At 37.7% G+C, this 14317-nt stretch overlaps 1 protein-coding gene across 1 annotated transcript in view; it reads left to right on the top strand.

The window, feature by feature from the left end:
- cntn5 (contactin 5) overlaps positions 1-14317 on the top strand; it is an 80069-nt gene that overhangs the window by 31486 nt on the left and 34266 nt on the right. Inside the window, exons 6-7 of the mRNA XM_078284078.1 lie at positions 2703-2906; positions 9558-9660. Coding sequence (XP_078140204.1) covers positions 2703-2906; positions 9558-9660 — 307 coding nt within the window. The remainder of the gene's footprint in view (positions 1-2702; positions 2907-9557; positions 9661-14317) is intronic.

Raw genomic sequence — 14317 nt, 5'->3', positions numbered from 1 at the left:
AATGCTTGCCTGGCTGTCATTTTATGTTGATGGCCAAGCAAAAGCTTTAATATTGTTCAGATCCCATTTTCCTGTTTCCTTGCAATTATTATTATAGGTGTTTTAGCCAAATATTAAGCAGTGAGTAACTGCAGTAGCGTTATCAATGCAGTACTATATTATCAGTGGCTGTTTTCTTAGTGTCTGTTGTTCTAAGTGGATTGTTATATACAGTAGCATCCCATTGAGAGGGTGTGACAAACCCTCACAAATCTTTGAATGCTTTTTCTCAAAACTGTATTTCACAGCATAGCAACAGTCAGCACACCAGAGCTGCTTCATTTGATGTCTGCGATTCAAAAGAAGATACACCATTTTGTACAGTGGATGTAATAACCTTGCTCTTTCATAAAATGTGACCACAATAACCTTCTTAGGTCCGTAATAATTATTTGCCATGCTTTGTCACAAAATCCTACAGCTTTCGACATTCAAAATGTCATATGCATTGGTCTGCATGCAGTGTATTCAGGAACTATTGTGGTTGAAAATGAGAAAGAGTGTCTACAGTCTACATTTTAGAAGAAAAGTACAAGGCAAAAATGGATACCGGTAATTACATTTTGTGCCAAGCTTGCTATTGGATACACTGGACACAGCAAAAACAGCAGCTAAACCATGGATCATTTGGGAGGCTCCTGGTTACTGTATGTACACAATATACAGTATATGTACATAATATTCCCACTTAATAGATTAAAAAAAAATTATTAGATTATTATAGATTATAGATTATTATTATTGATTAGTCATGCAAAGAAGATCAGTAACCCAATTTTTCTTTAAAGCATGTTTTAACAATCTTCTGAGCTTGATGAAACATTACCTATACAGTACAAAGCGTTTTCATGGTCCATATGTTTAGTGTAGTCACATACAGCATCTGAGGCTTTTGGACCTTTATGGACCAGGTAATTGATGATGATTCTTAATTGCCTATCATGGTTGCATTTTGATGTGTACTTGCCCTCAGAACAATTTGCATTGCGAGGTACAGCCTTTACAGTATTTATCCCTTCAGACTGCAGGAGGTCCACTCTCATTCAATACCAGTCTCAGCTATAAACAGCATAATCACTTAAGGACTCTAATTGGCCTAGAGAGGCCCATAGGTAGAAATCACACTTTTGAAGCCCTGAAATCAAATGAATATACACATATGTCTTAACATATGAAACAGAAACGTTTTATCTCTCATGTGAGACTGTGTCCATACTTGTCAGATGATCACTTTTTGATCCCCCATTACCTCACATATTATCCCCTCTTACTGTGATCTCTAACTGAGAAATAATAACAAAACCTCAAGGACTTTGTCATATAATACATACTGTACAACCCAACAGCCTTCCAAAAACTCTGCCTCACCTCAAGTGGTTCTTTGAGATAAAAGAAAAGATAAAACGATCAATGGGATGAAAAGCTTCAGCCAAACAACCCCCGTAGACTGTTATGTCTGTTATTTTCCACTATTAATTGGAAAATTGATTAATTTTATCCATCCCTAAGTCCAAATATTGGGAACAACAGTGACAGCGGCTCTACAATAATGTGGAGTGCTTTTTCTACCATTGCTTTGGTTTTCTCATCTACAAGATGACAAGATCAATATTAATCAGTTTTCACATAAAAATTATTATATCATTATTATAATGACTCTGAGCGATCATCTGGGCCAATCATTTTACAGTGATGAATGCAGTGGAAAACGCTTTCTAAACATCAATCCAGAATCTCCTCTAAATGCTCAAGAGAGGGATTTAATCTAGCTACAGTGAAGGCCTTGGCATGTAGCAAATGTTACAATTGTGAATTTCAAATCACTGGGTCACTGCTCATGCTGTATTGATAGGGATGTTGTTATCCTGTGAAACACAATTTGCATCAAGAAGCAAATGTGTCATGGTGTGACTGTGATCACTCAGAATTGTTATTTCAGCACTGGGATTCGTGTATTGCTCTAAGGGATGATTGGCCCTAAACAGTGTACTGCTGTGTACAACACAAGTGACTCAAGTGACTGTTGAAAAATGTGTTAGTATTTATCATTAATTACCTATTTTGAGACCGTTTGTAGGCACAACGAATTACAGTACGTTACCATACAGTAATTTTAGCTCCCAGGGTTATTGTTTTTGCTCACTTCTAAGACTTCTAGGTGAATAATTCGCCATATAAATTAAGAAGTGGGTCCAAGACATTTAAGCCCAAGTCAGTTCCAACACCAGGTCCACAGGGGGTTGAGACCAAGGTTGAGACCAAGACCAGAGCAAATCAATTCAAGACCAAGACCAAAATAAGCAATAAAAAGTGAGCGTATTTCCAAATATAAAATTAATACTTCAGGAGTTTCTTGAGGACCAGCAGAGATATCTGCAGGTGACATAGATGTTTTGATGACCATTACAAAGGTGTAATACCTTAAATTGTTTGTTCTGCTGGGGAGAAAATAAACAAAGGTGGACCAGGTGAATAAACAAACATTTTTGGATAGGTGGGAAAAAGCCAAGTTAACATCGAGTAGTGGTCAAGACCAAGACAAATCGAAGTCAAAATAGAGGCCAAGACAAGTCAAAGAAGTCAGAAAAGTGATCTCAAGACCGGACTCAAGTACTACAGTCCTGCATTGTTCTCATCTGTATGTTCTCTACTTGCTTTTACAGAGATTGTCTACAGCTGGGTGTTCAATGAGTTCCCCTCATTCGTTGCTGAGGACAGTCGGCGGTTCATCTCCCAAGAAACTGGGAACCTGTACATCTCCAAGGTGCAACCCTCGGACGTGGGCAGTTACATCTGTCTGGTGAAGAACATGGTGACCAACGCCAGGGTCCTGAGCCCGCCCACGCCTCTGACGCTGAAAACCGATGGTGAGGCTCACAGACATACTGCTCCGCTCGTAGGTGATGGCTCCTGATTTGGATAAATGCATTGGCCAGATCAAAGCTAATGGATCTCATTGGCTAAACCTTACAGATTTGTCTCGCTGAAAGTATCACAGAGTGCCCTCTCTTTTCATTTAAAAGCATAAAAATGTCTTTTGAGATCTATTACCGCTTCCCAGCTCTGAATTTGGTCAGTGCAGATGGAAATCTAAAAGCAGATTTTACATTCTGCTCGTGCTTTTTATTATTTTGTAATGTGTTTGGAAAAATGTGAGTTCAGATACAGTCATTAAAGTTGGTGCAGTCTTCTGCTGCTTTCCAATGAACCTCATGCTAAGGGAAGGTGTTATGAATTCCATACACACCGAAAATAGATAGTGAGCAATGCTTTAACATTGGTGTGGGGAGCTTTCTTCACTCACAATGTGCTTTGGTGAAACTGGCCATCAGGGAAATCATTTTCCAGCATAAAATTAACTGAATCAATGGCCCTTGCTGTGGATGGGATTTCACTCTTTTATACTAGCCTCTCAGGAGCCATGCTCGGGAGCTGTTTGTTGGATTCAGGTGCAGGTTTCACCTACAGCCTTGACGTCTGACTACACAGAGACATGTCCATCACCTCACACAGGTGTCTGTCATTGTCAAGGTTTCAAAGAACCATTGAGATTACATCCCCAGTGAAGCTGTGAAAGGGCTTCTGTGCCTCGGAACCAGGTTGCGCTAAATGTTGCAACACAAATTTACCTCTTACGGATTACATCCCTTCCAGCAACATTCTTCCTCTGTATTTGCATAACCTTGTGTGAAATGGTCCTCAGAGACTAACTAATGTTAAGCACATTACCATGCTAAATCGGTTTGTTCCTCTCATTAACCAAGATGCAAAATGAGAAGGGCATGTGGTCAGCCTGATATCAATGTACTAATATGATACATCGGTTGATGAAGGAACAGACAGATTATTTTTAGTTTGTTTTTTATTAACCACGGGTGGCAGAGAAGAAGTCAATTTGTGGTAGCCATATTGTGACATGTGGTTATGATATGTGGGTTGGAGGAGGGTCCTCTCACCAGTAACACAAACATGGCCAAATCAAATCTCTACAGCTGTAGGCCTATTATGCCAAAGAATGTCTTGGCAGCTCTTGCTCTGCAAATCTCATGGATGTTCAGCGACCTTATATATTCAGAATTTGGGTCTAAAATGCTGAAAATTACATTGGCACACCTCACAGCAGACATCCAAATGTTCCCAGGCTGCGTGCGCCCCTCAGTCATTGGAGTCTGACCAATCAGACACCGCAATCTGTGCCTCAGTAAAAGTGAGTGATTATTACAGAGTAGACAGTTCAAGCTGGATCTGTGTGTGGCTCACCACTGTCTGCTCCAGCCCTGACTCTTTTAATCAAAACAAGCATCTGGGCTCCATTATACCCTGCTGGAAGTCATTGATCTTCACTTCGCAATCCACATTGAGCAGAGCAAGGCTAAGCACAGAACTCAGGACTAATGCACTGTTATTAGACAGACATACATCTCAAAACCACCCCCCTTTCATTTCCTCTTTCATATGTAAAATTTGCTGTAAAAAGAAGCAGGTGCATAATATCACTGTGGAGAGCAGTGACAGGTGATTTTGGATCAGAGCACATATGAAGCTTATGTGTGTCAAAAACAAAAAATATTATAGCAAAATGAAATTGTCGGGTTGGACTGATATATTAGTTTGAAGATATATTAGTCTAATATTGGCATTTTGTGAAACATTGGACATCGATTGGACATTACATTTATTAACTAAGAACTTCAATAATTTATGGTTTATTTGGATCCCCATTAGTTGTTACCAAGGCAACAGCTACTCTTCCCGGGGTCCACAAATGTTGTAATGTTTTCTGTAAATTAATAATTCATATAAAGGCCTACTGTATCCCTGAATTTCCCCCACCATTGAATAGATGGGTTGGGTCACCCTGCTATTAAGAGCTGCTGACCCTAAAAGAATTTCATTAGTCTGTGTTTCAATGAGACTTTGTGTCCATGGCGGTCTAAATGCTGTTTCAGAGGCTTTTCCACCATCTCAAGAATATAATTAAGGGGGAAGTACTAAAAACTTGTCATTTTTTGGAATTTTGAAAATGGTCAAATTGAAACATGTTGAGTATTGGCACAAAATGTCAATCCAAACTATCGGTTATCAGCCCTTAAAAAACCCATATAGCACTAAACGTACAAATGTTCAATTCCCAATAAAGCCAGCCCATAGTTTTGTTCCAATGCTCTGCAGAAGAAGAAGAACAAACAGTAATTTTTCGACAGAAGCTCAGTCCGTCCCTGTGTCTGCTGCTGGGACCGCGGCCCTGCTGGTGTTATTATTGTCATAAGACATTTTCTCTCTCCACGCTGACAGTTGTATCAGTGTAGCATAATGTTTGCAGGGGCACGTCGTCCCCTCAGGGGCATGTTTTCCATACTATTCTGAAAATTATTATTGAAGACCTTAGACCAATAACCATACTTTTTTTTTTTTATTAACCAACATATTTTCGGTGGCATAGTCAAACCAATTCCTGTTTATCCTGAAAGTACACAGCCTCTAACCATTATCGAAGTAAATTACATCTTACCTAACTTACAATCTTTAATTGATGATGTTTGAAGGAATTGTTTAGCCAAAATCTTAGTCTGGATTGATATGATTCTTCCTTTCAAGGCTTTTGAAAGATGTGATTTAAAAAATAATTTTCATTTCTATTTTGGATTTAGTGTATTTATTGAGAAGATGCAACCTTTGTCCTACCTACTGCTAATTCTGCTCCATCCCCAAGAGGAATTGTTTCAACAGAATTTCATTTCACAGGATGGTCTGGTCACTACTTAGCTGAAAGATGTTAGAGTTTGTGTTGCATTATACTGATTTGGTTCTACTGTATAATGCTCAGGGAAAACCTTCTGCAGTGCTGAGGTAGGATAAATACAAGATAAATGCACTAAGGTGGACTTTTACAATGAGTATTGCAGTAGGGGTGTAACAGTCATCCATTCTGAAGTGGGGAGACCAGGTCCGCTGTGCAAAAACTGGCTATACCAATTCAAACATGTACTTTGGACTGGGGAGACCTGATTTGACAGTTAAAATCAAGAATACTTATGTCTCTATTTCTTTCTCCGTCCATAACACCCTCTGTTACAACTAGCTGCCCTCCCTTTGTGAATGTGGCTTTAGTTTATGCTGCGTTCACGAGATGTGGAATCATTTGTTGGAACGACTTGACAGCTCAAAGCAATGACTTGGAAGTATTCAATGACTTGGAAGCATTCGTACATTTATGCTCGTTTGAAGTCGTCTGAAGTTTTCTGTAGACTTTGGTTGCTCATGATAATCATTCTAAGCTTTTTCACACTTTACACACATGCAGTAAGTGAGCGATTGTTGATATAGTTGTGTCCCACCATTGCATATTATTCTGTCACTAGTCTATCAGAATATGTTTATTTGCAGAAACATTGCCACTTCACAGCGGTTCTCTTTGGATCCTTTATAAGAACTTATTAGCCAGTATATCATTTGTTTCTTTTTTTTGGTGGACTGTAATTGAATGTTTTCATATTTCTAGCAGTGGGTCAAATTTTCCCATTGCTGAAAGAATGTAACACGTAGAGGACATTGAGAAGTTTATATTTGTTGTGAAGCTCCAGAGAAATATCAAACAAAAGTACATTATGCGTCACAGTAAAATGTGCAAATGGGCAGAAATTTCAGTTATTTTACACAGGTGCCTTACCTATATACTGTATAATGCTAATGACATTATCAGGCTAACATTGATTATTTCTGTTTCATAGCTTAATAATGTTAATTACCACGAGTCCCAGCCGGATTCAAAATAAGGACACCATAACAAGAAAACTCTGCATTGCTCTTCATGGCACTGAATCAATTTGAATCATATCATATTGCAATGAATGCATCAATGAATGCAACTGTATTGAATTCTTGGCCCGCTCAATGGTATCTTTAATTTATTCAGTTGCTAACTATATATTGAGATTCATATTGAATCGGTGCAAGAAAGAGAGATTCGCATCCCTAAACTAAAAGGATAGAATGGCTATAAAATGTTTTATTATAAGAGTGGCAATATATCATTTTTTTTAAACAAATTACTTCTCAAGAAAGATGACAATCCTCACTCAGTTTGTGTTTCAGTGGCCACTATATATTTATTAAAAATGTCCACAGTATTGATTTATTTACTAACTCTTTCATTCATTCATTCATTCATTCAATTTCCTGGTAATAGTTTGACACCTGATTTGCAGTATAATTCATTTATAACAGCCATAATAATATAATAGCCATCCAGATTGTAAGCTTTCATGAAGTTATCATGTAACGTGTAACATGTGTTACATGTTATTTGTGACATAGACGTTATGTGGTGTGACAATCAGGCAGACAAGGATGTGAGTTTCTGCTGGCCAGTACTGTTTATATGCAATTTGTCTTCATTCTCAAAGTAGTTATCTGGTTTTTGATACAATGATTGTCTGGGAAAAAAAATTAACATGAGTTTCAAATTTTAATGTGTACATTTAAATGTTTAATGAAGCTATAATGGATGTTTTAATGCAGGTGTTGTGTGTTTTTAAAGTTTCAAAGCTTTTCTTGGCATTAGTATTCCTGAGAGGCACCTACTTAAAACATCCATCTGTAACTGGATCAGAGACCTAATAAAGCATTTTTTTTTTTTTGTTCTATGCTAAAGCTTGGAGTTGCTGATAAATTTCAGAGCATGCATCATATTATGAAATTGGTTTGCATGGCTTGCCAAAAGAACAAAGAAAAAAAAACAAAAAAACATCATTTTGATGTGATTAATAAATAAAATTGGAACATAAAACACAAAGCCACACTACAAATGAAGGTCGGCAGTGTTTTAGCACGCCAAGCCTAGACCCTATTTCTCAATTCTATCAAGTCCAACCACTGCAGGGACTGAATATGATATTGAATATACTATGGCATGAGCCAGTGAAATATTGCAAATTCATTATATGTGAAGGGCTGCTTTGGAGCCATAAATGTTGAGAATGAGATTGAAATTGAAAAGTTCTTTGGAACAAATATCATAAAATTCCTTTTCCATACATAGTGGCCCACAATTCAATAACCCTTTTCCTTCTTCCCAGCATTCATTTTATCACATAAAAAGTGTCAGGTACATGCAGGACGCGTAATTATGGTTTCTCAAATGTCATGCTGGTCATTTGTCTTACTGATCATGTACGTTCCACTGCACCTGGAGCAGCGCTGTAAATGGTCTGATATGTCTTGTTGTGAATTCAAGAGGGTGCTGGGGTTAGTAGTGTGTCCATCCGTGGGTGCTCATAGCAATGCGTGTGTGCGTATTTAAAATTCCTGTGTAAAGAGGAAAACGCTCATGCAATATTCATATCACAATCTCCCATTTAATAAGACGGATAATGGTAATTAGATCCCGGATGAGAGTGTTTTCCTTTGTTATTGCAAATTTGCTCAATGCCATCTGACATATCTTGCTGGCAAATGGATATAGATGGCCCCCTTAACATACAGATGAATAAACAAAGAAAACATGTCCTCTGGCTATGACTTAAAGAGAGGAGGTGTTAGTCTAGTGGCACTTAGCAATACTGATAACACGCTATCACTTATGTCCTTTCAAATGCGTTTGTGAATTGTAACAGTGGATTACTAATTCTGAAAGAAAATACCCCACTTTTCCATGTTGGCATTGAAAAATATTTAAATGATCAGCCTTGTGAGCATATCAGCTTAATGGTTGGTTTTTGTGACACCATGACATTTGAGCATTTTTACTATTTCTTATAGGCTCTGTGGATGTGTAATGTCATGGCAACACACTAACTCCCACAGAAATTGTATTGCATTTTCTAGTTGACCATGACTATATACTATGCAGTGCTTTGTGTTACACATAGCTACGCCTGTGAATGTATTACACACATACTATAGTAATAAATACCATCTATTGTATGAGTACACATGTACATGGAACCCTTTATCAAATTAAACAAAGAATAATTGAAAAATTGTAATGCCACTATTAGAAGAAATCCAAAATACTGCATATTTATCTAGTTGCATGCTACGTACCTGACTGCATTAACTCAAAGCTCCTGAAACATGCTTGATTTATGTGTCTGTTTATTCATTGCTGCCATATGATCTAATTAATGAGCAGTGTGTAAAAAGTGAAAATAACTAAGGTGGATAGCCACAGACGGTGTGTGTAATGTGCAGTCCCAGACCTGTAGACTGCATGATTTAATGTACCATGTGTATTTTGGGAGCTAAGCAGAGCTCTTAACACCAGGACACCTTGGGCAATTTAGATTAGCTACTACATTTTGTTTTTCAGTTGTTGCATCTTTGGCTCGCATAAGCAAGACAGATTCCAGGGCCGAAGGGAGGTGTGCATTCCCTCAGTTTTTAAATCACTGTTCCCAGTCTCTGTGTGGCACTGTGCAACTAAAAATGGGAAGGAAATGGCGGGGGATGGGTTGTCAGAAGCTGTTACAATCTACTTGGTTCTAATGTCTTTAATTCCTCTTTCCTACCTTTTACAGGTGTCATGGGTGAATATGAGCCCAAAATTGAAGTGCACTTCCCTACATCTGTTCTGGCTGCCAAAGGAGTCACTGTGAGACTGGAGTGCTTTGCCCTGGGGAAGTAAGTAAGCAGGGATATATTGCACAAATGCAGATGGGTGTTGTTTATGGTAATATCATAGCAATCGCCGAGAACAATAAACTACAGCCTATCACTTGAAACACTGCTACATTGCTGGAAAAAAACCTTCAGATAATATTCCAGGATTTTTTTTTCCACCCCTCTTCTTTAAATTACATTATTCCATTACCTGAATGGGAACCAGACATGTCTTGTCTTGAGGCAGGATGTTAAGTGAGTGTAGAGAAGTGCAGCATCGTAGCTCGTCTGTTAGATGGCATGTTAGTGCACAGGGGAGAAGACTGAATAGGGAATTCTGCCCCAGGGACCCATGTGTTCTGATAATTGAGAGCCCTTAATGTATCAGTGTTTCCTGGGTGCTTTCAGTGTCTGTTATGAATGTAGAAAGCCAAGGTTATGGCTATGAAAAAATGAAATTGGTAATAGTTGACTGCCAGGAGGGAAAACACACTTTTGTCCATATAGTTCAGAAACAGAAGTCCAGAGCACTTACTGTGGTTACTTAAGTTACCCTTTCTGGTGTCTTCTTTTACAAAGTAAAATACTGGATATTGGCTTTTTAAATTACATTTTTTTTTATGAGCTTTGTATTAAAATAATTGTCGTAGCTAAACTGTGGGAAGGCTACTTTGAAAATGCAATAACCTTTATGTGTAAAATCTAAATACAATGAGACATTCATGACAAAAAAAATAATTGAAAGACATTTTCAATCAGTTCTCCAAAGCCAAGCTGAAGTGGAGTTATGCATTACAAGAAATAATTTTCATTTCACAACATAATCTTGTAGCATTCGTACTCTGTTTTGTTTATAATTATTTGGTATGAATTATTCATTGCTGAATCCTATCTTAAGTGCAAACAGTCTCTAATCTACATATGACTAAGGACCTCATAATTGTTTACCATGATTTCATGGGGTTCCTTCTGAGTAAAAGTCATTTACAATTAATTATCCGCATTATGGTAAGTCATTTCCTAAATATATAGACATTGCATTATAATCTCACATCCCTTAGTTTTTCCTATCAAACTAAGTAGGAGTTCTTGGATGCTTGTCAAACAGGCAAACAGCTTGAGACCTTGCCCTGTGCTTCCCTCTGTGAAGTAATTTGTGCATGATGGCTTTCAGTCAGATAGTGATCCCAGTGACTTACCCTTTTACCTACAGATGAATGATTTATCAATGCACCCTATTAAGAAATGCCAGTCTTTATATAGCACCGAAAATGAAGTTAAAATGGGTTTTGTTCTCCTGTCGATCAATATGTATGATGGCCCCACTAGCTAAGACGGGGCAGAAAGCCCTTTGTGTGTGAATGCCAAAGCTTCTTGAAGTGATTGTCTGTTGTGATATTTACCAGTGACAGCGCTGTGTAGGCCACGGTCAAGGGCAAAGAAAATGGAGATGGAAATGCTGCCCTCTTTAACTTTAAGGACATTTACAATCTATTTTAGCTTGTTATGGGGTTGTTATCTTCAGTAATGTCTGCAAGAGTGTTTATTAATTATTATTACTATCACCTCTTTTATAAATATACATATATATACATAAAACATTAAAATGGAAGATCAGTTATGTTTATGTCAGTGGCCTCTGATAGCCATCGTACATTATATTGTTGTACATCACTTACTCCTTGTGTTTCAAAATTAAGTGGAATTATTGTGTAGAATAAACAAAACCAAGTAAGACTTTGTATGGGAACGGGTTTCAATAGTACATTCATACCAAGCCGTTCACATCTTTCCTGATGCATTAATGAATGTACAATCAACATAGAACTTGTGTAAAACTTAACATTAGATTCACCAAAGAAAAGTTTTGTATAAAAAATGCAGAGACATGGATATCCAAATTTATTGTCAGACTATACATTTCTTCACAAACAGCAGTTGAGTCGTGCGCATATGAACAAGCCGAATAATCAAACTCCCATAGCTATTCATGTCAGTGTTTTCACCTCCTGCAATTAGCCATGAATGGTTGTTTAACACTACAAGTCCAAGCTGTGGTCAATTTACGGTTGTTTTGAATTTTAGAATTCAAATATTTTTCTTAGACCCAATTTCTGTACAAGCCAGTGTTGTTAGATTTTCAAAATCATGCAAAGAAGTAGTATTTGCAACTAAATTTCAATTGACAGCTTCTTGACCTTCTTTTAGACCCCCCAAACTATTTGCCTTTCGAGTTAAATGACCAATATTCACCTATTTAGCATTCGATTTGTCATTCAAACTTACTCTGTCATACTAAAAAAAACACTTAGTAGTAAATCTAAATAATTTCAGCCTCACTGGCTACGAAGTTGATGATTGTAGATGAGGTTGACTATGAACCCAAAGACAAAAGGACACGATTTGTAGGCATTTACTGGCCTTAGAACAAAATCCCAATGGTACAAAATAATAATGACAACAATAAAGGTAAGTTGAAACCCACACATCATCATCATTTTCAGAAAATCTGCATCACTTCTAAATAGACTTACTCGCCAAAGTCTGCTCTTGTCTTCAAACAGTGCCTAAGCAATCATTATGTCATTACACACAAACATAAGACACCATAATGACAGTGATTTGAGTATTCCTGCAAATGGTAGGCCTTTATTGATTTTGTTGAAGTCGCTCAATCCTAATGTATAAAACAATGGGACAGCACTGCATGCCGGATCAATGAATTGCCATCTCAAATACTTGTAGACTTTGTGACATTGTTTATAAGGTAACAAGTCAGGCATATATCATTCTCTTATTTAAATTCATTTCTTGCTATTTGAGTTCTATGTTGGATTTTAAAGATGTAGAAGATCTAGGTCAACCGATATATTAGCATCATAAAACTCCATTTGAACATGACCAATCTAAATTTGGCTGATTTTGAGTTGATTTGAGGCTTTTCAGCAGAATTAAAAGGAACATTGTTTGTCTTACATTTACTGCGTATGCCTACTTTTACCATTTAGCATCACAATATCCCCCATCCAAATCGCCTTCAAAATATGTGTACACATGGTGCAGAGAAGGAACAGTGGTACACACACTCTCACATCAAATTGATTTTATAAATCCCAAACTGCATGAAAAGCTACGCACACTTCTTTTTTTGTGCATACAAATATTTTTATTCATGATGCTTCAGATGATTAGAGTAGAAACAAGATCAGCTGCCGTGTTGCCTTGACACTGTGAGGGCTAAGTTATTTAAAATACTATGGCAATGAGTCAGATAAACTGAATGAAAAAAAATCCCTTCAAGTTAAAAGGCCCCTTGTTAACAGAATTCCATTGTAGCAAAAAGTCCTTGCTGACAGAATTATCACGCATTATTGTATGATCTTGGATTTTGTTCATTTAAAGCAATAATCTGCAACATTTTTCTATAAATAGATGTCTATTTTGTTACTCTATTTCACTGAATAAAATGATTCACCCTATACCCAATGTGTAAATTGCATTCAGCGTGAGGCTGCTGCAAATTAGGCTGTGATGTCCGTGATGTCGACGGAATGGAAGCAGTACAGGGCCTTGGAAATGTGTCCCACCAAGGTTGAGGCAGTTCATTGTCTTGTCCCTGTGCACATGGTATAGACCGGGAGGAGTCAGGGGGCATGCACCCACATAGAGAAGTTATGATCATGGGTAAAGACAGTAATTCAAGGAGCTTACTAAAGTTGTCTACCTACCATTGGTTAGATAGTAGATAGATGAGTAGATGGGTAGTGATCAGCCACAGTGTTTAATGTCAATTGAAAGCTTTTTTCATCTGAGGTGTCATACAAGTGGTTAGCATGAGCAGCTATAGCCATCATGGCTGAACAGACAAAGAAAAGAGCGCCGCTTACAGAAACTCAAACTTTATCAACAGAAAATCCAAGGAAAAAGAGTCACAGCCCCACACTGTTTGGTTGACAGGTGATCTCTGGGAAGTGCAGTGCAGAAACACCACAGCATTGAGCACTTAGCACCACAGATGTTGCCAAGATTAAAAATTAAGATTCCACAGATTGCCACTTTACTACTTACGACTGCAAACATGAGCTATCTGTCACAAAAATAGAAGGATAATGTCTTCAAAAGACTCTGGGGATGCCCCATTTAGAATGAATGGGAGACCAAAAATGTGGAGACTGTGATATTAGCCACAGTAATTTCATGGGATATTGAAATGAAGTTCATTTGGGTTCAAAAACCTTGCACATTTGATGCTTTACACACTCTCCCACTCATTTCCACTTAACATATAATATGTGGCATGTGGTGGATACTTTCATCCAAAGTGCCATAGAGTAGTGGGCACACTTTTAGTTGGGGTGACCCCAGAGAGAATCAAACTCTTGAAACCCTTGCAGTTACTCTACTCGTTGAGCTATAAAGGACCATAAAGACCACATTGTCAATGGAGCCGCAACGGAAAGTGCCTCTCGATGACAACACAGATTATAGTCTTGGCTCTATGGTTAATGTGTTTGAAAGACAGTTGTTGTGTGCACAGACATTGATTGAATGGTCCAAGATCATAGAAATAAAACGTTAGTTCTTGTTTAGGGTGGATTCTCCCTTAAAAATATTGAAGCGATTCATAAAGGGACAGAAATGGAGAGCTTAGCGAACGCACTGAATGGAGGGATAATAT

The sequence above is a fragment of the Centroberyx gerrardi genome, chromosome 6, assembly GCF_048128805.1.
Source record: "Centroberyx gerrardi isolate f3 chromosome 6, fCenGer3.hap1.cur.20231027, whole genome shotgun sequence".
Taxonomy (NCBI): Eukaryota; Metazoa; Chordata; class Actinopteri; order Beryciformes; family Berycidae; genus Centroberyx; species Centroberyx gerrardi.
This window is presented reverse-complemented; position numbering and strand designations above follow the sequence as displayed.